Source organism: Oncorhynchus masou, chromosome 9 (genome assembly GCF_036934945.1).
Source record: "Oncorhynchus masou masou isolate Uvic2021 chromosome 9, UVic_Omas_1.1, whole genome shotgun sequence".
NCBI classification, from domain to species: Eukaryota; Metazoa; Chordata; class Actinopteri; order Salmoniformes; family Salmonidae; genus Oncorhynchus; species Oncorhynchus masou.
The window spans coordinates 18,477,794-18,503,775 of NC_088220.1; the positions used below are offsets into that span (position 1 = coordinate 18,477,794).

A 25,982-nucleotide genomic window follows, 5' to 3' on the forward strand; every position below is an offset into this window, starting at 1 on the left:
TCAGCGTTGTTACAACATTCAGCATCATCATTCCCCCCTCCATGATCCCTGTGGCTGGGTAAATGATTAGCTACAGTAGCACCGCATAAACTCCAGCCTGAGACTACTACCAGTCTCGCTCCAGCATCCAGAGATACAAACCGAGATTACTACCAGTCTAGCTCCAGCCTCCAGAGATAGACAGACCAAGACTATTACCAGTCTAGCGCCAGCCTCCAGCGAGATACAGACCAAGACTACTAAAAGTCTAGCTCCAGCCTCCAGAGAGAAACAGACCAACGTGCAGTAACACTCGCCCAGCTCATACAGGATGGCTGTCTGTCCAGTAAAGAAGGAGTAGAGGACAGTGGCACTGTCCTGTCCAGGGAGCCCTTAGCAGCAGAAAGATGATTCACAGAGCCATTATTTCCCAGAGAAAGAGAGAGATGCTCCACTCCTCCAGCCCCACCACACAGTATAATGGATCCCCCGAATGAGATTACATCTCCATCTCCTGATTCAATCTTCCTCCTGCTCTGCTCTCTGGACGGACGCAGTAGTCACCGGAGCCCGATTATTTTAGCAGGGCCGTGCCAGTGGTTTTGATTTACATGAGCTTTATAAATATAACACCCTCTCTGCATAATAACCGCATGGATCCAACTAATGAACAGAAGGCTGTTCGCCCTGCCATAGCTTATTAGAAGATAAAGGAGACTAAAGATACAGCCTTGTTACTAAGTGTTGCCATGAGGTAAAAAAAATCATGCGGATGCGTTAGTGTGTTTGAGAACTTATTGATATTGGACACCTGCGGCTGGCTGGCTAGCTGCAAAGCACTAGGTGCTGCTTGCCTCGTTCTGTTGTGGGAAAGTATGGAATGGGACAGTGAGGACAGGCTTCGACATAACAGGAATACCAGCTTTAATGAAGGAAAGATTGTCCCCAGACCGTCTTGGGACACTTCCAGTCACATAACCCTGGGATTAGATTTAGAGGATTTAGGATGACAACCGGCCTCCCTAATTAAAACAAATGTGATGGTGTGTGATGGTGATATGATGGTGTGTTCTGTTTTTGAATGGGACTGGTGAGTATATGGAGTACTGTAGAGTTCTATCGATGACAAACTCCACTCAGAGAAATTAACCGTCTACATCCTACATACACTTAAGCGTGACGCTTTAAACATGAATATCCCTTTACAGACATACTATATTTACCCAGTAGCACATAGATGAACATACAGGGGAAAAATACTCTGGTTAAATTTAGAGTGCCAAGGATGGCAGCATCCAACCACATCACAACAGTGGGGGCTTCATTTCAAAAGGACCCTGACGGTCAGGTTAGTCAGATCTACAGTAGTACGTATTAATGACCTTCTTCAGGAAAGGATGTTAAGATGGGGGTTGAAAGCCGTATCCTAACATCCATATATTTACATTGTCATTTAGCAGACTCTCTTACCCAGAGCCACTTACAGTAGTGAGTGTATACATTTTTCATACTGGTCCCTGTGGGAATCATACCCAGAAACCTGGCGTTGCAAGGACCAGGAGCGGCAGGGTAGCCTAGTGGTTAGAGCGTTGGACTAGGTTGCAAGTTCAAACCCCCGAGCTGACATAGTACAAATCTGTCGTTCTGCCCTTGAACAGGCAGTTAACCCACTGTTCCTAGGCAGTCATTGAAAATAAGAATTTGTTCTTAACTGACTTGCCTAGTTAAATAAAGGTAAAATAAATAAAAAAATTAAATGCTCTAACAATGGAGCCACATGGGACACCATACGAACAAACACTACCGGTCAAAAGGTTTAGAACACCTAGATTCAAGGGTTTTTCATTGTGGAATAATAATGAAGCCATCAACACTATGAAATAACACATGGAATCATGTAGTAAACAAAAAAAAAAAGTGTTAAATCCAAATATATTTTATATTTGATTCTTCAAATAGCCACCCTTTGCGTTGCATACTTGGGATTCTCTCAACCAACTTCATGATGTAGTTGACTGGAATGCATTTCAATTAACAGGTGTGCCTTCTTAAAAAGCTAATTTGTGGAATTTCTTTCATTCTTAATGCATTTGTGCCAATCAGTTGTGTAGTGACAATGTAGGGGTGGTATACAGAAGATAAATAAATAAAGGTAAAATAAAAAAATAAAAATAAATAAAAATAACCCTATTTGGTAAAAGAGCAAGTCCATATTATAGCAAGAACAACTCAAATAAGCAAAGGGAAACAACAGTCATTACTTTAAGACATGAAGGTCAGTCAACACGTAAAATGAAGTACTTTGAGTTTCTTCAAGTGTAGTTGCAAAAACCATCAAGGGCTATGATGAAACTGGCTCTCGTGAGGACCGCCACAAGAACGGAAGACCCAGGGTTTCCTCTGCTGCAGAGGATAAGTTCATTAGAGTTACCAGCCTCAGAAATTGCAGCCCAAATAAATGCTTCAAAGAGTTCAAGTAACAGACACATCTCAACATCAACTGTGCAGCGGAGACTGTGTGAGTCAGGCCTTTATGGTTGAATTGCTGCAAAGAAACCACTGCTAAAGGACACCAATAAGAAGAGACTTGCTTGGGCCAAGAAACAAGTAATGTGACATTAGACCGGTGGAAATTTGTACTTTGGTCTGGAGTCCAAATTGGGGATTTTTTGTTAGTTTTGATGTTTTCAGTATTATTCTACAATGTAGAAAATCTTAAAAAATAATATAAACCCTTGAATGCGTAGGTTCTAAAACTGACCGGTGGTGTATGATATTCAGGTTCAACGGTAACACCGGAGGGTAATTTGTCTTCCAAAATGTATTTTTTTGTTGTTGCTTTTATCCCCCCTAAACGAGAGGAATAAGGGTTTAGACTCTTAACATTCCTTACCCAGGACACTTCCACAGTTGACGATCCAGGAAACAGGAAAAGGAGCACGGTGTCTGCATTGATCGGAATGTTTTGTTTGACTAGTCAATAAACAGATCAATGCAGACACACTGCTCCTTTTCCTGTATTCTCCTGGATAGTCAAACATTGAAGTGTCCTGGGGTAAGGAATGTTGTTTGGATTGTCTCAAGACCCTCAAGTCCAACAACGGATTCACCTTTTTGGTTAAGCTCGGCTGAAGTGTGTTTTGGTTCACTTTCTTTCCAAGGTCTTAACTGGAAGTACAAGTTAATGGATCCAAAAATGGAGTTGTTGTGTCAGAAATGTCCATGTTTTGATTACCACTTCCTGATAATAGTATTTTGCTGACTGAAACAATTGCGAATACTTCTATTAATAAAGTAGAAAACCATTAATTGAGACTATAGTTAGCATATAATAGCTCACATGTAAATGAAGTAGCATTCATAAATCTTGCACAACCATTTAGTCTAGACTGGAAGCCAGCTGTTGGTTTGACCAGAACCACGCTGGTATTGAGGGGAGGGCTGTGTGGTATTGAGGGGAGGGCTGTGTGATATTGTAGGTGTGAGATGTTCAGTGTTGTCTGGCGCCCTCTGCTGGTGATGTCAGAGGTCTCTGGACTCTGTGGGGATTCCTTATGCAACACTGCAGCTGCAGCCAAGACCTGCCCTTAAACACACATACATGCAGCATAGCCCTGCCCACACACAATATGATAGGCAGGCATTAGAAATACTGCTGTGGATACTATGTAGGTCTCAATTCGGAGTAAACTGACACGTTGAATCATATGTATTAAGGAAAATATGTAAAGATCAGTCTCTAATCAGTTCACGAATTGAGATTGACAATTTCTTAAGCTTTCTTCAAAACAGTTTGACTGCCCTAATATAGCCACATATCCACTTGTGAGATTGGATCTGGAACTTTTATGATGTCATGGAATTTCATTGCCTCTTTAGGAAGTGAGTCCTGGGGTAAAAATGGACATTATGCAATAGAGCCAGAGTGTTCCAATAATTCATGTGAATCTCTTTTACCTGTATTACTTGAAACAGTCCCAAGAGCTCGCGCGAGTCTAGACAAAGCAGGGGGTTTTCACTAGTTACCACAGCCACAAAATAAAAATGGTCTATATTGTAAACATTCAAACATTTGCTTTTTGTTCTTAATTTAAGGTTAGGCATAAGGTTAGCAGTATGGTTAGGTTTAAAATTCAGATTTTATGAGAAATTCTAGAAAAAGGCAGAATTTAGTGACAACCACAAAACAGGTGTTTGTTGCCATCTAACGAGTGTCTCCCATGGCAAGAGAGCACCTACAACTATTTTGACCAAGTGTCCAGATAAGGAGAGGATGACATAACATGGAAATTGTAACTTACTCTTTCTCCTAGCTCTGTAGCTATTCTGTTCCCACTGACACCATAGAGTGGGGGGTTTGCTGGTGCAACCAGGGGATGGCACGCCATAGCACAGTGCATGATGAGAGGCTGACCACAATAACATTATTGTACAGCTGTGGGGTGATGGAATAATACCAGTAAACGTGCTAAGTGAAACGCTATTGATTCTGAACAATCCCTTCTCCAAAAGGCACTTAAATTCAGAAACTAACTCAGGCCATGTTATTCAATATAATTTTCCCACTCTTTCAAATGAATTACTTGGTACTGACTGTTACAGGGGAAAACATTGAAATACAGGTAACTGCCCAAATAAAATAAACATCAACATAAAGTGTTTTAAAAAGGCATTGGATCACTATGAACCAGACCAGCTTCAATGCACCTGATGTTGATGTTTATTTTTATTTGGGCAGTTACCTGTCCAAATAAAGATTATACAAGAGTCTGGAACTCTATTGGAGGGATGAGACACCATTGTTCCACAAGAAATTCCAGAATCACTCCAGAATCTCCCATAAGTGTTCAATTGGGTAGATATCTGGTGACTGAGACTGCCATGGCATATTGTTGTCCTGCTCATCAAACCATTGAGTGACCACTCACACCCTGTGGATGGGGGAACTGTCATCCAACGGGGGCATAGCCATGGTTCCAAAAATAATGGCCAAAATACACAGCCCTAAGCATGATGGGATGTTAATCGCTTAATTAACTTCGGAACCACACCTGTATAGAAGCACTTGCTTTCAATATACTTTGTATCCATCATTTACTCTACGACGCAGAGTAACACAGAATTAAGCCAATTCCACGACACCAATTCAGCTCTGATATGTGCTGTTGACCAAGCCGGTGTGTTCTAGTCCTTCAGTGGGATCAGGTGTGGAGCATTCATTCTGCTGACATGTTGTTCAGGGGGTTAGAAAGCAGATAGGGTTTATTTTGCCATCTTTTTGTCAGGGGTCATGCAAGCACGGCTAATTCATTCTCCAGCTGTAATCTGTCATCTATTGAACCGAGAGGAAAAAAATGACCCAGATTACATAGACCGTAGTGACATCTAGGTAAGAGAAGTAACCTTTAAATGGTTTTTCATCATGTCAGAGTAGACTATTGTAGGGCTGCACAATGAATCCCATTTTAAATCAGAATTGTAATATTGACATGTGCAATAAGCATTTTATTTTTTTACACCATGAATGTAACATTCAAACCTAATAAGGGTCCCCCAGGGAAACGCTGACCAACATTTTGGTTCCTACCCAGTCACAAAAATGACTACTGTACCGGTCCTTTTCATTAGTTGACAAGCCAAATGACACCAAACCATCGAATCGGAATACTCATTTTATTTACACTAAACAAAAATATAAACGCAACATGCAAAGTGTTGGTCCTCTGCTTCATGAGCTGAAATAAAAGATCCTAGAAATGTTCCATATGCACAAAACACTTGTGCACACATTTGTTTACATCCCTGTTAGTGAGCATTTCTCCTTTGCCAAAATAATCCATCCACATGTGGTATATCAGAAACATGGTCATTACACAGGTGCACCTTGTGCTGGGAAGAATAAAAGGCCACTAAAATGTGTGATTTTGTCACACAACACCACATACAGTTGAAGTCGGAAGTTTACATACACTTTGGTTGAAGTCATTAAAACTCATTTTTCAACCTCTCCCCAAATTTCTTGTTAACAAACTATAGTTTTGGCAAGTCAGTTGTGTCATGCAAAGTAGATGTCCAAGGTCATTTTTCCAACAATTGTTTACAGACAGATTTACATTTTTAAATCACTGTGTCATAATTCCCGTGGGTCAGAAGTTCACATACACTAAATTGACTGCGCCTTTAAACAGCTTGGAAAATTCCAGAAAATTGCCATGGCTTTAGAAGCTTCTGATAAATGATGTCTATTCACCTGAGTCAATTGGAGGTGTACCTGTGGATGTATTTCAAAGCCTACATTCAAACTCCGTGCCTCTTTGCTTGACATCATGGGAAAATCAAAAGAAAATATTGTAGACCTCCACAAGTCTGGTTCATCCTTGGGAGCAATTTCCAAACGCCTGAAGGTCCCAGGGTCATCTGTACAAACAATAGTACGCAAGTATAAGCACCATGGGACCACGCAGGCATCATATCGCTCAGGAAGGAGACGCGTTCTGTCTCCTAGAGATGAACGTACTTTGGTGTGAAAAGTGAGAATTAATCCCAGAACAGCAAAGGATCTTTTGATGAAGATGCTGGAGGAAACCGGTACAAAAGTATCTATATCCACAGTAAAACGAGTCCTATATCAACATAACCTGAAAGGCCGCTCAGCAAGGAAGAAGCCACTGCTCCAAAACCGCAATAAAAAGGCAGACTATGGCTTGCAACTGCACATTGGGACAAATATCGTACTTTTTGGAGAAATGTCCTCTGGTCTGATGAAACAAAAATAGAACTGTTTGGCCATAATGACCATCATTATGTTTGGAGGAAAAAGGGGGATGCTTGCAAGCCGAAGAACACCATCCCAACCGTGAAGCACAAGGGCGGCAGCATCATGTTGTGGGGGTGCTTTGCTGCAGGAGGGCTGGTGCACTTCACAAAATAGATGGCATCATGAGGTAGGACAATTATGTGGATATATTGAAGCAACATCTGAAGACATCAGTCAGGAAGTTAAAACTTGGTTGCAAATGGGTCTTCCAAATGGACAATGACCCCAAGCATACTTCCAAGGTTGTGGCAAAATGGCTTAAGGACAACAAAGTCAAGGTATTGGAGTGGCCATCACAAAGCCCTCACCTCGATCCTATAGAAAATATGTGGGCAGAACTGAAAAAGCGTGTGCGAGCAAGGAGGCCTACAAACCTGACACCAGCTCTGTCAGGAGGAATGGGCCAAAATTCACCCAATTAGTGGGAAGCTTGTGGAAGGCTACCCGGAACGTTTGACCCAAGTTATACAATTTAAAGGCAATGCTACCAAATACTAATTGAGTGTATGTAAACTTCTAACCCACTGGAAATGTGATGAAAGAAATAAAAGCTGAAATAAATCATTCTCTACAATTATTCTGACATTTTACATTCTTAAAATAAAGTGATGATCCTAACTGACCTAAGACTGGGAATTTTTTACTAGGATTAAATGTCAGGAATTGTGAAAAACTGAATTTAAATGTATTTGGATAAGGTGTATGTAAACTTCCGACTTCAACTGTACTTCAAGATGAGGGAGCGTGCAGTTGGCATATTGACTGCAGGAATGTCCACCAGAGCTGTTGCCTGACAATTTAATGTTACATTTCTCTACCATAAACCGTTTTAGAGAATTTGACACTACTTCCAACCAACCTCATAACCACACCAGCCCAGGACCTCCACATCCAGCTTCTTCACCAGTGGGCTCATCTGAGACCAGCTACCCGGACAGCTGATGAAACTGTGGGTTTGCACAACCAAAGAATTTCTGCACAAACTGTCAGAAACTGTCTCAGGGAAGCTCATCATCCTCACCATCCTTGACCTGACTTCAGTTTGGCGTCGTCATCACACACACACACACACACACACACCAGACTTCGGTGGGCAAATGCTCACCTTTGATACCCACAGATTTCAACGTTGTAAACAGAGTGGCCCATGGTGGCAGTGGGGTTATGGTATGGGCAGTATAATCCACGGACAACGACCACAATTGCAATTATTGATGAAAATGCCAAGCGTCACATCTGGTTGAAACCTGGCACCATCCCTACATTGAATAATGGTGGAGGCAGCATGCTGTAGGGATGTTTTTCAGTGGCAGGGACTGGGAGACAAGTCAGGATCGAGGGAAAGATGAACAGAGCAAAGTACAGAGAAATCCTTGATGAAAACCTGCTCCAGAGCTCTCAGGACCTTAGACTGGGGAGAAGGGTCACCTTGAAACAGGACAAGAACCCTATGCACACAGCCAAGACAACGCAGGAGTGGCTTTGAGAAAAGTCTCTGAATGTCCTTGTGGCCCAGCCAGAGCCCGGGACTTGAACCCGATCTAACATCTCTGGAGAGATCCGAAAATAGCTTTGCAGCAACGCTCCCCATCCAACCTGACAGAGCTTGAGAGGATCTGCAGATATTGTCAGAAACTGCCCAAATACAGGTGTGCCACACTTGTAGCGCCATACCAAAGAATACTTGAGGCTGAAATTGTTTCTATATATAAGAGAAATAAATACATACCGTGTTTGCTTTGTCATTATGGAATAGTGTGTATAGATTGAGGGGGGGAGAAATACATTTTAGAATAAGGTTGTAACCTAACACAATGTGGGGTCTGAATACTTTCTGAAGGCACTGCATATACAAAAGTACGTGGACACCCCTTCAAATGACTGGATTTGGCTATTTCATCAACACACGTTGCTGACAGGTGTATAAAATTGAGCACACCGCCATGCAATCTCCATAGACAAACATTGGCTGTAGAATGGCCTTACTGAAGCGCTCAGTGACTTTGAACGTGACACCATCATAGGATGCCACCATTCCAACAAGTCAGCTCATCAAATTTTTGTGCTCCTAGAGCTGCCCCAGTTAACTGTAAGTGCTGTTATTGTGATGTGGAAACGTCTAGGAGCAACAATGGCTCAGCCGCAAAGTGGTAGGCCACACAGCTCACAAAACGGGACCACCGAGTACTGAAGCATGCAGAGCGTAAAAATCGTCTGTCCTCGATTGCAACACTCACTTCATGAAATGTGTTTCCATGGCCGAGCAGTAGCACACAAGACTAAAATCCGATGAGTCCGATGAGTCTGGCTTTGGCCGATGCCAGGAGAGTGCTACCTGCCCAAATGCATAGTGCCAACTGTGAAGTTTGGTGGAGGAGGAATAATGGTCTGGGACTGTTTTTCATGGTTCTGGCTAGGCCCCTTAGTTCCAGTGAAGGGAAATCTTAACTCTACAGCATACAATGATATTCTAGACGATTCTGCACTTCCAACTTTGTGGCAACAGTTTGAGGAAGTCCCTTTCCTGTTTCAGCATAATGCCCCTGTGCACAAAGCCAGGTCCATACAGAAATGGTTTGTCTAGATCGGTGTGGAAGAAGGTGCCTGGCCTGCACAGAGTCCTGACCTCCACCTCATCGAACACCTTTGAGATGAAATAGAATGCCGACTGCGAACCAGTCCTAATCGCCCAACATCAGTGCCCTCAGCAGTGTTCCAACATCTAGTGGACTGTCTTCCCAGAAGAGTGGAGGCTGTTATAGCAGCATAGGGGGTACCCACTCCATTTTAATGCCCATGATTTTGGAATGAGCTGTTCAACAAGCAGGTGTACACACAGTACATGGCCAAAGGTGTCTGTTGTCTCTAACTTCTTGTCCTTTGTGATGTTGTCTGTGCCCAATATTGTTTGAACCGTGTTTTGTGCAGCAACCATGTTGTGCTCATGTGTTGCTGCCATGCTATATTGTCGTCTTAGGTCTCTCTTTATGTAGTGTAGACTCTTGTTGTGATGTAGGTTTTGTCCTATATTTGTATTTATTTTTAATCCCAACCCCCATCCCCGCAAGGAGGCCTTTTGCATTTTGGTAGGCTGTCATAGTAAATAAGAATTTGTTCATAAGTGACTTGCCTAGTTAAATGTTAAATAAAAAAAATAAAAATGTAACTTTGAGTGAAACCTTATTTGGCTTGATTTGCCCAAACAAATGGATGCATTTCAAAAATAATCTGATGAGAATTTTCTGTGGGATTTGTCCTCCGTCACAACATTCCCACAGCTCAACCTAGTGAGTGCTGCTGAAAATAACCCATGTCAGGCTGAAACTGGAGCAGTGGGTTTCCCTGCATGCAAGACGGAGTGCTCTCATGCATACATACAACACACAGTGCTATATGTCTTACTATACTTGTGAGGACTTTTTGGGAACCAACAATTGATTCCCAATTAAAACACTAATTTTCCAAAACCACAATGCCTAACCCTAATTTGTACCCTAAAATTGTATTTTTACAAGTGAGGACCAGTAAAATGTCCTTTGTTCTCTGAATATTAGTTTGTTTACTATCCTTGTCATGACTCACAAGTATAAAACAAATATTTCTGAAATCAACATGATTGTCAAGAGAAATCCCAGAGTATTTTATTTAAATAAAGTTTATAAAAAAAAGCAATACAGACTATAAGAAACATGTATTCCTCTAAATGGATGCAGGTAGGTAGCATAAAAGGTGAACCGCTCCTGGTAAACAAAAGCTAAAAATAGATTCACAAACAGCGCAGCTCTGTGTGAGTAGCACGAAGTGAGTAGCACGAACAGAGCAGCGTAAGCTGTAGTGGTTTCCTGTGTTGGCGGTGCGGTATTAAACAGACCTGTGTAGAACACGCCGGTGTTCTTCCTGCATCCTGACAGCTGCTGCAGATTCCTGAGTAAACCCTTGGCCGCCAGCCGCACGTGGATGTTGACCAGTGAGAGTTTCATAGACCATAACATCTCTCCAAACACCAAGGAAGGGATATAACCCAACACTAACTACTGTACTTTAAATCCCCAGAAAATCCAGAGGTAGAAGATGGTAAACTTGCTGTGCACCACATGCCAAAGATGGTCTCAGGGTAGAGTGCCTAGTCGACAGTAGCACTGAGACATGAAGAGAAAAAAACAGCAGCAGCAACCGTTACCATGCGAGAGCCCCTTCAGTCAGTGCACCATGGCAACAGGGACTCCTCCCACTCAGAATGAGGACCAGCAGCACATGCCCAGCTGGGAGAGAAGCTGGCAGGGGGGGGGTGGGCAAGCAGGCTTTCAATAGCTCTGACAGATGTGACAGGCAGAGGCAGAGAAAGACATCCCTAATCCTGGAGTTTCGAGCCAGCCTTCAGTTCAGACCATTCAGTGCTCAGACACATATCTAGCAATAGAACTCTAGAATCTCCCAGAGCTGGGCGATGATGGCAGAGGAGAAGGGGAGGGGAGTGGGAGGGAACAAGGAGGGGGAGGAGTGAACAGTGGAGACTGGAGCCAATGGTTGCTCAATCTGGGCTACTACTCTCATTAATTCACACCTCCCTCCCTTCTGCTCCCCTTCACACCAGCAGAGAGAGGAGAAGAGAAATGGCAGGAGCTGATGGATAGCTCATGGCAAGGTTGAGCCCAATGAGCTAAAAACAACCCTGCTCCCTTAGCCCTGCTCTCACAGTTCAACAGCTCTCAACACTCCCGTACGCACGGGTGCTCTCAACACTACCGTACGCACGGGTGCTCTCAACACTACCGTACGCACGGGTGCTCTCAACACTACCGTACGCACGGGTGCTCTCAACACTACCGTACGCGGGTGCTCTCAACACTACCGTACGCACGGGTGCTCTCAACACTACCGTACGCACGGGTGCTCTCAACACTACCGTACGCACGGGTGCTCTCAACACTACCGTACGCACGGGTGCTCTCAACACTACCGTACGCACGGGTGCTCTCAACACTACCGTACGCACGGGTGCTCTCAACACTACCGTACGCACGGGTGCTCTCAACACTACCGTACGGTAATTAGTAAAGTACCATCATCTCATTTACAGTAGATGCTATGACAGGGGGATAAACATCCCCAGTCTCCAACTACATTACATTCTGGAGCTACAATTCCTAATGAGAGGTCTGTTACTCCCCCTAGAAACAAAAAGGCCTACTGTCCAACATTCAGAAAGAAGTATTATGCAAATACTAAACAGCTTCAGCTGCCTTGAGTATAAAACGTGTTTTTACATATTCTGATTGTTTTGGGCAATTGAAACCATTTCAGTAGAACATTATACATTTTATGCAGCCAAAGCATAGATGGCCACAAGCAAAACCACCTCCCACTAGCCACAAAGGACTATGGACATGAACACAACAGTTGTATGTTTGTCTGCCAGAGAAACAAAGGGCTTTTCCTGATAAGAGGCCTCATTATGTGTAACTACGGCAGATTGGCCACAGCTCTCCACAAAAGGTCCTAGTCCACAAGGACTTTAGTCTAGAATAATGTAATAATGTAATCAGAACGTAGAACCTCAAACCAGTGCAGTTTCACACATTCTGGAGGTCAAGCCAAACAGCTTTTCTCACAGACAAACTGCCAATCATATCTGGATATGACCATTGACCACATAAAAACAGAATATGTACATCTCAGATGGGCTGTTGGGAAGTTAAACTATTTTACAACAGAACGCGTCAACACTGTAGGTAACTAAAATAACCATCTCACCAGGTAATACAGCGGCAGGACGAAGAAGTCTTGATGAAGCAGTTCTTTTCATAGGACTGGCTCTGGACCTTGAGGGCACCCGATTGGTCGACTCTGTAGTTTTGCATCCTGCTGTGAATAATAAAAATGTTCAGATGAGGCTCGGGGTTTGAGTGGATCTGAACCATCACTGTGCCCTGGCTATGAAGGGACTGAGAACTGCTGCATCAAAGCTAGTTCTGCCTGCTGAATGCCATTTAAAAGGCTGAGGCCTCATACAGGACAGGGGACACTGATGGGAACTTAGCTAAACACATTTAAAAGGTGTTTGAGCAGTACACATCTTATCAGGCACTTGGATAAGATCCATGTTCAATCTAATAAAACTGTACATACGTTTGTTTTAACAGTGTCCATCAGCACCCTGTTGACGCATCTAAACAAAAGCTTCAAGTCAGAATTTTGGTTCTCTAATCTATTTCCTAATCACCCAAATTTAGCTTCCCAGGCATTTGATAGCAGATGTTATGAATCTAGAGAGGTGCCATCTAATTTGCGCTGCATTATGGGATTTTAGGTGATACACAAAACAGACTAACAACTAATCTGACTAGAATTTGGGAGATTGAGGGTAAAAAAAACTGAGGAGAACAAAATGAAACTTCAGGAAGGAAATAAAACTAAATCTTGGGGGAAAAAAAAGCCAATAGAAGAGTTGCTAGTCACTCGTTGGTTTTGTGGATAACTACAGTATGTCTGTATGAGACTCCCATCTTACCAGGTCCTATGTTACTCCCTGGGTGTGAGAGGAGTCGAGCTTTTAACACTGTGGTCTTGCATGAGGTTGGTCTTCCCACAGACACCTGGGCTGCTCCTGCAGAAACTGTAGGGCAGATAACAGTCAAATAGTTAAGACATACTCCCTCAGTATTCAGACACTCAACATCTAAACTCGATGTGATTTACCGTCTTAGGAATGGAACATCTAAATGTAATTTCTATCATTTACAAATGTAGGAGGGAGCTTGGTACCATACTTCAGAATTCTAGAAAACAGCTCCACCTTATTTACAACAACAGAAGAGTACAGAGTGTACTAAAGAGATGGGCCATGGACTGAGAATGGATAGTTGCCTTAAAATGAAAATTTAATATAATTATTCCAGGGCTCAAGAAAACAAAGCCAATGCAGACATCTAAATCTTGTCTGACTTACTCTTCCATAGCCGTATTCTAGTCTTCCCGTTAAAAGCAGCTAACAAAGGGATGATACAGAAGCGATAGGATCCAATGAGCAGACATGTCAGCAGAGTGAGGTCACAGTGGGAGCCTGCAGCACTGCCTTGTGGGATCAATGAGGAATTTGTGAAAACCTGAGCAGAAAATTCAGTCCAAGTGCAGCTCCGCAGTCCCCCGTAACCAGACATTGGGAAGATGGAAAGATCGCAAAGCCAAAACCAGAATGCAACAGAAATGTCTAAATATTCCGCCGTGGTATTTCTGTGGTGTGCGCTCTTCCCCCTTTAGGCATCACTGTGACTGAACTACAGTGGAACAGACCCAGTCTCCTAGACAACCATGTGTGGGGGACCCCAGTCTGGAAAACAAAACTGCTTAGCCAATCAGGTCACAGTATTCTGAAGACGCTGAAAGGGAAAAGGCCCATTGTCTAACAGGGCTAGCTCCCTCTCCCCCTCCCTCCCACAGTCAGACATTACAAGTCATGCTTGTTCAGACACAATCAATGTTCTTATTAGAACCATGCACAGTTGAACCATACAAGATGGGAATGTTGCCAATTTCTTTCATTCATTTGACTGTGTAGGATTCATTATCCTTACAGACTAGCTCTGATGTTCATCTCAGACTTCGAGGGTTTGAGCTGGACCATCGTCTAAGAACACAACTCAAAAATAATACCCATCCGAAAAAGGATATAACATTATCAGACACTGCTGAACCTACTGAGGAGTATTAGACTTTCCTTTGCAGTATGTGATTTAATGTAGAAACAGATCACAGGAACAATCACAGGATGAAAAATATGAGTCTCCAGCAGGCTGATGTGAAGGCTTAAATCCAAGAAGATCTACGTTTTAGCACAGCCCAGTCAGTAGCCTCTTAATGTGGGTCACCACGTACAGTCCACTGCTCACCCGCCTCGCCCCACCCTTCCCTGTAACCAGATGTGTCTTTAGAAATCAACCTGACAGAACCAGACGGACCCTGGAGAGCAACAACCTTGATAAAGACTATCCCAGATTCTTGCTGTGAACAAGAATGTGTTCAGTCAATTGACCTCGTAAAATAAGGCTTTTAAAAAAAAAAGATATTTTTATTCAACTAGAACAAAACAATATCAGCGTAGGATTTCCCTAGTTGAGCTTCTCACCTTGTGCATTTCCTGTGCTGCCACTGTGCTCATTGTGTACACTGGCCTTGGAAGGGATGCTCTTGGGGACACCGTGGGACTTGTAGGGCAGTCTGGAAGAGGAGACCACAGTAGAGGGCTGGCTGGAGCCCACAGCCAGGGTGTGACCAGAGGCCTGGGCGAGTCTGGAACCAGTCACTGGGGGCTTAGTGCTGCCGCTGGCTGAGGAGGTTCCAACAGGCACTCCCTCATTTGTCTGGGACCTCTGATGACCTATATGACAGATACCAGCATCGAGACACAGAAATCAGAGGCAGAAGTGTAAAAAAATTAATCCTGCAGAGAGTAACCACATATTCTGCTGAAACATGTTTTCATAAGGCTGCACCACAATACAAACAACATTTCAACTGAGTGCCCCAGTCCTTGTGTTCAGTAGTCCATCTGGTAACTGGTCAGAGATCAGCTGTTATGAGCCATGGTCAAGGCAAATGGTGAGCTGACTTTTGTTCATGCCAGATCAGAGCACTGGTGGAAATATAATAATTGCCCTAAGCAGGTTGTATAGCAGACAGACAGGCTTGGCCTAGCTTCACATCAGGCCTGTTACACCACCCAATACCCCTCTGATGGAGTTACATAAGCAGGTTACATGAATGACTGGTGTCAAATAAGAGCACAAAGCTGAGAGAAATTGTGTGTCACCTATCGTCATGGTTACTCATTTTTCTGCACCTTTATCATAAACAGCACCAGGTGTCCCTTTACCACATACAGAGCAGAGCCTGAAACACCACTACAGATCTACTAGGCTTCTGTAAGGGAGTTGGTTTCACAGACATTGTGTTCTGTGGCTTTCACAGCAGCGCTGAGCTTTAAAAACCTCCCTTTCCTTCCTCTGCTTGTTCTAGTAGCACAGCTGGCTTCCCATCAGAGGGAGAATCCCACCTCTCTCCTCTTTCCCTGGGACTGTCCCTACTCTCTCCCTTCATGCTGCTCATAGGAGCGGTAGAGTGATGGGGGTGGGGTGTTTATCTCTGGGTCCTGAGCTGAGCAGGGGAGCTACGTGACATCTGTATCCATGTTATTCCTGTGGCGTCAAGGCACAAGCTCTGGTCATCAGCAACAGGAAAGTTTGCCCTCTCATGGTGAGATTGTGCACTGCAACCTGGCTGACTACCACTGAAGCATGACCATTTAGAGGAGTCTTGAAGATTGAACAAGGCACTTTACAGTCGCAGTAAAGTCAGCCACTGTATCATAGATAATGAGGGTATTTAGAATCCATTTCCCTCCAAAACTAAAGGACAGGTAGCGATGCTAGTGTGGACATGTTGGGCAATGAGACTGATGACTACATGATGTGAGGGCTACTAGGATGACACCTTTGAATCAGATGTATCACTCGTGAAACTCTGATCACTTAAAAAACATAATGGAATCATCTGTATGAGCGGAGTCCATACAACAGAAACACAGAGCAGATGCAGAATATTAGACTTCCAGGGTAAAGCATCAGTTACACAAACCACCACACTATCCAGCAGGTCAGTCCTCTGGTGCTTATACACACTGTTAGACATACAGACCTGACTAAACGATAACAGGATAGCTCACTGTTTACATTACAGAGGAAATGCCTAGGAAATCATTAGACCGGTGCTTATTCAAAGGCAGGCAGTCTGGATTATAAAAAAAGGTATTCACTCTGTACCGCAGCCAATGTTTACACCATCCCCTGGATGAGATTTGTCACTTTTACTCTGTGAGAGAGATCAAAGCACAACCGCAAAAGCTCAGTGTCAATCTAGTCTTACAGAACTCACAGAGCAGCAAAGGTTTTACACATTGTATTAACTCTGTCTGTTGGAGAATGCTCTTACCTGCTGTGGTGCTCTGTTTGGCCCGTGGCAAACACATCCCACTAGAGGCACTGCTGCAGACATCTCTTCCCTGCCTCTGCCTAGATACTGGAGGGAGAGCCTGGGGGGCTGAGGCTGGGGCTCCTCTGGCTCTGTTGAGGGATGGCCGTGCTCCAAGTCTACTCTTAAACCTGTCACAGGCAGCTCCTACTGCTGCCGTTGCTCCCATCGCAGTCTTAGAGGAGGCCGTCTGCAACAAGAGCAACCCGTCACTCCCAGAGTCCCACTCAACAGGCCCAGACAGCGCGTTCCCGCTCCTCACACAATCTAGTACATCGTGGGGACATAAATGGAGACCCGGCTCACTGGGAACTAATAAAAACAAATCAAGCTGCTAGTGTCGTTTACCCCCTGGGATTCAGGCCATTCCCGGCCACCTCTCGCACTCCCCGTTTTCCCCCTCTAAAAACACTCACCGAGCACATGGCGTGTGTTTGCTAGACTCGAGCTGAGCAGCAGTCTTGCCTCTTCTCTCCGAGGGATAATTAAAGCAGATTTAAAGTACTAGATTTACATGTAAAAAGCCTGCCTTTTTAACTCCTCAATGAGGCCTTGGAAAACCTGGATGTCTGTGGTCTACTTATAATATCCCAGATCTGCCTAATGAAGAAAAACAATCACTTTCAAAACAATCACATGGACCTTTACAAGTCCCATTCATCTACAATGTAGGAAGATTAAACAAAGCAGTGGATTATATTCTGCGGCTATTTTAATGAATAGTATATTTTCTGCACATTTCATCATACTTGGATTTGATTAAACAGGCCAAAAGGATTTATTCTGTTATGTTTAGGGCACAAGTCATTTACTTACCACAAGGCAGGGTTTCTTAATCTCCTTGCTGCTTCGCTCTTCTGCTTCCTTCCTGGTCTCAGGCGGTTTGTTGTGGGCACTGCCAGTGCGGTTGTGGCTGGCTGGTCTGGCCTGGCTCTGTCCCAGGTGGACGTAAGCCTTGGGGATGATGAAGCTAGCTGAGCCGCTAGGGGAGGTTCTGGACTCCCTGTGTGGTATAGATGTAGTGGAGGAACTCTCAGACCAGCAGCGTGACCGCCGAGCTGACACTGGTGCCTGATTGGATGGTGAGGAGGCTGAGGAGACAGAGCCAGGTCTCTTCCTCAGTGGCACTTCCTCCTTGTTGCCAGCCTTGCCAGGACTGGCCAGGGCTGGTGCAGGGTCAGCTCGCTGTTCTGTGGGAGATGGGAAACAGGTGTGGTTTCCAGGCAGCACTGGAGCGGATCCTCCTCCACAGTTAGAAGCCACATGCTCGGCCTCTGAGCTGACCCGACTAGTGGCCTGACTGCTGGGCACTGGTGGGACATTTTCAAATGCAGCAGAGACAGACTCACACAGGGATGCTTGACACTCTGCCTCCTCAGTCAAACTAAGAGCAAGTGGACCAATGTGAGACCCAGCAGCCGAAGAGAGGTCTTGGTCATCTGCCTGGATAAATGTCATTCCATGGAAATCAGGGACTGCATTCTCAGCTACAGCAGCCCTCGGGCAGCCATCTTCCACTGTGGCTAGTTTACTAGGAGTGTTTCTCATTGGAGTGTTCCTGTTCACCTGAGATGGTTTACGACAGGGCTGGTTGACTGGTTTCCCTGGCTTATTCTTTGCAGGTGCAGGGCTTCCTAATGTCAACGGATGAGCTGGTCTCGACATGATCTTGGGTCTCACTCTGCTGAAATCTTGCTTGGGAAACTTTTTGATTTCTGCTTTGCTAATTCTGTTAGCTGATGATGGGGGAAGCCTGGCGACCAAACAGTGTTTTGGGGATGCGAGCATTGGGGCAGCCCCTTGCTGGTCTATAGCCGTCTGGACCACAGGGCTACCAGTGTGACTTTGTTCCCCAGTGCAGGGGGACTCCGTTAGGGAGGGCAAGTCCAGGGGTTTGTTCCCAGCACACTGCACTGGTGTGGAGGTCTGGGCACGGCCGTCAAGGTCCAGCTCCTCTGAGGCTGGCAGCATGAAGGTCCTGCCCTCGGTGGATCCTCCACTGATATAGGCATCCGAGCCGGCCCGCCTGCTGGGGGCTGGAGAAGCACCTCCACATACAGCAGACGGGGTTGGCTCACACAGAAAGGTGGCCTGGTGTACACCCTCTGCCTCATCCACAGGAGACCGAGGCGGTGCAAGGCAGTCACCCTCAGGAGGGAGATCCTGGTCATCTGACTGGATAAAGGTCATGCCCCAGCACTGAGAGCCTGGGTTGTCCTTTACTTTGAGGGTGTCAGTGGGTCTGTTCTCCAGGAGCCCGTCACAGACGTCAGGCAGGGTGGTGGTGGTGGACAATGACAGCAGGCCATGGCCCAGGTCAGCAGGCAGGGCAGGGGAGCCATGGGCAGAGGAACTGGTGGACAGCTCCACCAGAGACAGAGACACAGTGAGAGTGTCAGCCTCCTCCAGACAGAAGCTGTTCCACCTCATCACCATCTCTCCTGAGCCAATGGAGCAGTTGTTCTCACTGGAGCCACGGAGCGACACTGAGCTGGAGCTCTCTTCCCCCTCAGGAGAGGCCAATTCAGGAGAGGCAGCAACACTCCTGTCACCAGAAGATGTAGTACTCCCCCAGTCACTCTGGTTGTCACCATGGTGCCCCTGCAGGCTGGTGATCGCCAGAGTGATATTCCCGTTCCAGTTGTCCAGGCTGGTGTTGACACAGCTGGAGACAGATGTTTGGACAGGTTCCAAAATATCCCCCTCACCAGGTACAGTCACTGCAGGTGAGAGGACAGTGCAGGTGCTATTCTGTGGAAATGTGAAGAGGTCGAGGGAGCTATTCTCTGGAGGTGAGCCAAGTTTGAGGTTACCGTTTATTGGTGTGTTAGCTGTACATGTGCAATTGAGGTGGTCTGTGTGGTGGTTTGCTGGGGCCTTGGAGCCCTCAATCAGGCAACACTCCATGTCAGGGGCTCTGGTGGAGTCTCTATCACTCAGGCTCCTCAGAGAGTCCAGGGAGGGGGTCCCGAGACAGGCCACTGAGTTACCGTTACTGTCCCCGGGCCCTGAGGAGAGGGCCAGCTGCGTGGGTCTACACTTTGTCTTCACACTGGACATGTTGGCAGGCTTTTGTTGTTTTAGCACAGCTGTGTTTGAGTTTACTGCATACCCAATGATTTATGTCAAGTTTAGTTTTCAAAGCACCTCAAACTGAATAGCCATTTACTTCCATGGGATTCAAATGACTTGATTGGGCAGCAACGTTTTTAAATATGGCATACAGCTACAACTATGCCTTCACAGTTGCTCCAGGAGAATGTCTGAGAACCACCATCAGGAACAGATCTGTACAAGTAAAAGGGATAAAATGGTGAGACGGTTTACGGAGTCAAAGGGGAATATCCTACAGGACTATGTGATAAAATACACCAAGCAAATTGAACTTTGCATAAACCTAATATTCTCTGTACTTGTGTAATGGTCTGTTTTCCGTAAAAATTACACAGATGTCGTCAAATGCCATCAGATGGCATTTTTGGGCTGACAACTCAAAACATTAAAAGAAAACCGATATCCCTGGACAAAACGCCACACACAACACATTGGTGACAGATAGAAGTGGCATTGTTAAAAGGCTTTACTTTACAGGACTATAAGCCTGACATGAACATAGCACACACACCCATCATAGTTCAATACAAACGGGGAAAAAACAAATTCTCATCAGGGGAAACTGGCATTATTCAACCACTGGCTGTGTTGGTCCCCATGTTTCCTAGCCAATTCAGTGTACTGCATTAGAAGTAATACTGATACTCTGATACTCGACTGAATTGGACTTAAGAAATGGTCATAAAATGTGAGCGTATAGCCCAACTGTCTGAAGTGTCGATGGTAACGCCGACGCTGGACGGACATCACCTATCTGAAGTGTCGCCGGCGCTGGACGGACATCAACTGTCTGAAGTGTCGCCGACGCTGGACGGACATCAACTGTCTGAAGTGTCGCCGACGCTGGACGGACATCAACGGTCTGAAGTGTCGCCGACGCTGGACGGACATCAACTGTCTGAAGTGTCGCCGACGCTGGACGGACATCAACTGTCTGAAGTGTCGCCGACGCTGGACGGACATCAACTGTCTGAAGTGTCGCCGACGCTGGACGGACATCAACTGTCTGAAGTGTCGCCGACGCTGGACGGACATCAACTGTCTGAAGTGTCGCCGACGCTGGACGGACATCAACTGTCTGAAGTGTCGCCGACGCTGGACGGACATCAACTGTCTGAAGTGTCGCCGACGCTGGACGGACATCAACTGTCTGAAGTGTCGCCGACGCTGGACGGACATCAACTGTCTGAAGTGTCGCCGACGCTGGACGGACATCAACTGTCTGAAGTGTCGATGGTAACGCCGACACTGGACGGACATCAACTGTCTGAAGTGTCGATGGTAACGCCGACACTGGACATCATGGCAGTGACACTCCATTTTATTACCATAGTATTTTATTTTTTTTCACCTTTATTTAACCAGGTAGGCTAGTTGAGAACAAGTTCTCATTTACAACTGCGACCTGGCCAAGATAAAGCATAGCAGTGTGAACAGAGTTACACGTAGAATAAACAAGTCAATAACACAGTAGAAAAAGAAAAGAGTCTATATACATTGTGTGCAAAAGGCATGAGAAGGTAGGTGAATAATTAAAATTTAGCAGATTAACACTGGAGTGAGAAATGATCAGATGGTCATGTGCAGGTAGAGATACTGGTGTGCAAAAGAGCAGAAAAGTAAATAAATAAAAACAGTATGGGGATGAGGTAGGTAAATTGGGTGGGCTATTTACCGATAGACTATATACAGCTGCAGCGATCGGTTAGCTGCTCAGATAGCAGATGTTTAAAGTTGGTGAGGGAGATAAGTCTCCAACTTCAGAGATTTATGCAATTCGTTCCAGTCACAGGCGGCAGAGAACTGGAAGGAAAGGCGGCCAAATGAGGTTTTGGCTTTAGGGAGGATCAGTGAGATACACCTGCTGGAGCGCGTGCTACGGGTGGGTGTTGCCATCGTGACCAGTGAACTGAGATAAGGCGGAGCTTTACCTAGCATGGACTTGTAGATGACCTGGAGCCAGTGGGTCTGGCGACGAATATGCAGCGAGGGCCAGCCGTCTAGAGCATACAGGTCGCGGTGGGTGGTATATGGTGCTTTAGTAACAAAACGGATGGCACTGTGATAAACTGCATCCAGTTTGCTGAGTAGGGTATTGGAAGCTATTTTGTAGATGACGTCGCTGAAGTCGAGGATCGGTAGGATAGTCAGTTTTACTAGGATAAGTTTGGCGGCGTGAGTGAAGGCGGCTTTGTTGCGGAATAGAAAGCCAACTCTAGATTTGATTTTAGATTGAGATGTTTGATATGAGTCTGGAAGGAGAGTTTACAGTCTAGCCAGACACCTAGGTACCTATAGATGTCCACATATTCTAGGTCGGAACCATCCATGGTGGTGATGCTAGTCAGGCGTGCGGGTGCAGGCAGCCAACGGTTGAAAAGCATGCATCTGGTTTTACTAGCGTTTAAGAGCAGTTTGGAGGCCACGGAAGGAGTTTTGTATGGCATTGAAGCTCGTTTGGAGGTTAAATAGCAGTGTCCAAGGAAGGGCCAGAAGTATACAGAATGGTGTCATCTGAGGTGAATCAGGGAATTGCCCGCAGCAAGAGCAACATCATTGATATATACAGAGAAAAGAGTCGGCCCGAGAACTGAACCCTGTGGCACCCCCATAGAGACTGCCAGAGGACCGGACAACATGCCCTCCGATTTGACACAATTATAACAATACCCTTTGACCAAAATAACTGATAGACCCCAGCATGAGTCCACATTAGGGTTATAACAACCCCCCCGATGCCTGAGGCGTGAGAGCCGCGTGGCCAGTGGGGAATGATGCATGCGCAGTCACAACCCTAATGTGGACCCATGCTGGGGTTGATGTTGGGGAAACCAGCTCAGATGGGTTTGACACCATAACCACTAAACATCAATCTAAACAGGCCTGTTGTGTTTGTTTTAGCTCACTGGACTGGTACGCCTCCAGTCCTAGCCCCTTCGTAGTGGTACTGCCCGCCCAGGAACATATCAATTCACCAACACTGTAAATTTCCTGACCCAAGGTAAATAAATAAAAGCAAGACTTTGGACATTTACAAGTAGTAAAAAGGGCTGCTTTGTGCAGTAGTTCACAGTCTGCTCCATTTACAATCAAAGGGTGTGTCCCAAATGGCAGCCTATTCCCTACATAATGGACTGCTTTTGACCAGAATTCTACTATACGTGCCCTGGTCAAAAGTAGTGCACTATTAAGGGAATAGGGCATCATTTGGGACACAATCCACAATCATAGTGATATCCTTGGGGATAGGGGATTTCAACATAAATCTTGATTGTTGGAGGAAAGGTTGTGCTGTGGTACTCCTGTCATGTTCAATAAGAGAGGGAAGGGATGGAGGGAGGAGGAAGGTGAAACAAGGCCAAGCTACTTTCCCAAGAGGAACATCCAGAAAAGGGGAGAATAAAGTTCTGGTATAATTAATTATAATTCTCTGTGGCAACAGTAAATGTACAGCATCTGGTGTTCCTCGGTTGTCAAAGGCCCTGAGAGTAGATTGGGGGTGGGGGGAGTAGATTGCGGGGGAGATGGACACCTGGAGTAGAGGAGTGAGGATGATAGATTAGACACCCGGAACAGATGGGGGGATAATAGACACCTGGAGTAGAGGGGGGATAATAGACACCTGGAGTAAAGGGGTGGTAATAGACACCTGGAGTAAAGGGGGATAATAGACACCTGGAGTAGAGGGGGATAATAGACACCTGGAGTAGAGGGGTGGTAATAGACACCTGGAGTAGAGGGGGGTAATAGACACCTGGAGTAGAGGGGGGTGGTAATAGACACCTGGAGTAGAGGGGTGGTAATAGACACCTGGAGTAGAGGGGTGGTAATAGACACCTGGAGTAGAGGGGTGGTAATAGACACCTGGAGTAGAGGGGTGGTAATAGACACCTGGAGTAGAGGGGTGGTAATAGACACCTGGAGTAAAGGGGTGGTAATAGACACCTGGAGTAAAGGGGTGGTAATAGACACCTGGAGTAAAGGGGTGGTAATAGACACCTGGAGTAGAGGGGTGGTAATAGACACCTGGAGTAGAGGGGTGGTAATAGACACCTGGAGTAGAGGGGTGGTAATAGACACCTGGAGTAGAGGGGTGGTAATAGACACCTGGAGTAGAGGGGTGGTAATAGACACCTGGAGTAGAGGGGTGGTAATAGACACCTGGAGTAGAGGGGTGGTAATAGACACCTGGAGTAGAGGGGTGGTAATAGACACCTGGAGTAGAGGGGTGGTAATAGACACCTGGAGTAGAGGGGTGGTAATAGACACCTGGAGTAGAGGGGTGGTAATAGACACCTGGAGTAGAGGGGTGGTAATAGACACCTGGAGTAGAGGGGTGGTAATAGACACCTGGAGTAGAGGGGTGGTAATAGACACCTGGAGTAGAGGGGTGGTAATAGACACCTGGAGTAGAGGGGTGGTAATAGACACCTGGAGTAGAGGGGTGGTAATAGACACCTGGAGTAGAGGGGTGGTAATAGACACCTGGAGTAGAGGGGTGGTAATAGACACCTGGAGTAGAGGGGTGGTAATAGACACCTGGAGTAGAGGGGTGGTAATAGACACCTGGAGTAATAGACACCTGGGTAGAGGGTGGTAATAGACACCTGGAGTAGAGGGGTGGTAATAGACACCTGGAGTAGAGGGGTGGTAATAGACACCTGGAGTAGAGGGGTGGTAATAGACACCTGGAGTAGAGGGGTGGTAATAGACACCTGGAGTAGAGGGGTGGTAATAGACACCTGGAGTAGAGGGGTGGTAATAGACACCTGGAGTAGAGGGGTGGTAATAGACACCTGGAGTAGAGGGGTGGTAATAGACACCTGGAGTAGAGGGGTGGTAATAGACACCTGGAAAGGTAAGACACCTGGGTAAAGGGGTGGTAATAGACACCTGGAGTAAAGGGGTGGTAATAGACACCTGGAGTAAAGGGGTGGTAATAGACACCTGGAGTAAAGGGGTGGTAATAGACACCTGGAGTAAAGGGGTGGTAATAGACACCTGGAGTAGAGGGGTGGTAATAGACACCTGGAGTAGAGGGGTGGTAATAGACACCTGGAGTAGAGGGGTGGTAATAGACACCTGGAGTAGAGGGGTGGTAATAGACACCTGGAGTAGAGGGGTGGTAATAGACACCTGGAGTAGAGGGGTGGTAATAGACACCTGGAGTAGAGGGGTGGTAATAGACACCTGGAGTAGAGGGGTGGTAATAGACACCTGGAGTAGAGGGGTGGTAATAGACACCTGGAGTAGAGGGGTGGTAATAGACACCTGGAGTAGAGGGGTGGTAATAGACACCTGGAGTAGAGGGGTGGTAATAGACACCTGGAGTAGAGGGGTGTAATAGACACCTGGAGTAGAGGGGTGGTAATAGACACCTGGAGTAGAGGGGTGGTAATAGACACCTGGAGTAGAGGGGTGGTAATAGACACCTGGAGTAGAGGGGTGGTAATAGACACCTGGAGTAAAGGGGTGGGGGATAGACACCTGGAGTAAAGGGGTGGTAATAGACACCTGGAGTAAAGGGGTGGTAATAGACACCTGGAGTAGAGGGGTGGTAATAGACACCTGGAGTAGATGGTAATAGACACCTGGAGTAGAGGGGTGGTAATAGACACCTGGAGTAGAGGGGTGGTAATAGACACCTGGAGTAGAGGGGTGGTAATAGACACCTGGAGTAGAGGGGTGGTAATAGACACCTGGAGTAGAGGGGTGGTAATAGACACCTGGAGTAGAGGGGTGGTAATAGACACCTGGAGTAGAGGGGGTGGTAATAGACACCTGGAGTAGAGGGGTGGTAATAGACACCTGGAGTAGAGGGGGTGGTAATAGACACCTGGAGTAGAGGGGTAATAGACACCCGGAGTAGAGGGGCGGGGGATAATAGACACCTGGGTAGAGGGGCGGGGGGATAATAGACACCTGGAGTAGAGGGGCGGGGGGGATAATAGACACCTGGAGTAGAGGGGCGGGGGGATAATAGACACCTGGAGTAGAGGGGTGGTAATAGACACCTGGAGTAGAGGGGTGGTAATAGACACCTGGA

General features: G+C 45.9%; 1 protein-coding gene across 3 annotated transcripts in view; it reads right to left on the reverse strand.

The window, feature by feature from the left end:
- mtus1a (microtubule associated tumor suppressor 1a) overlaps positions 1 to 25,982 on the reverse strand; it is a 55,180-nt gene that overhangs the window by 25,618 nt on the left and 3,580 nt on the right. The window contains exons 2-6 of one of the 3 annotated variants that reach the window (XM_064973379.1): positions 17,639 to 20,110; positions 16,784 to 17,012; positions 14,922 to 15,173; positions 13,308 to 13,412; positions 12,551 to 12,661 (exon numbers count right to left, since the gene is read on the reverse strand). In XM_064973379.1, the coding sequence (XP_064829451.1) occupies positions 12,551 to 12,661; positions 13,308 to 13,412; positions 14,922 to 15,173; positions 16,784 to 17,012; positions 17,639 to 19,882 (2,941 nt within the window). In that variant the 5' untranslated portion in view covers positions 19,883 to 20,110. Of the gene's footprint in view, positions 1 to 10,667; positions 10,940 to 12,550; positions 12,662 to 13,307; positions 13,413 to 13,745; positions 14,034 to 14,921; positions 15,174 to 16,783; positions 17,013 to 17,638; positions 20,111 to 25,982 lie in introns of those variants that run through there. The other 2 variants (XM_064973380.1, XM_064973381.1) reach the window with 2 other exon arrangements.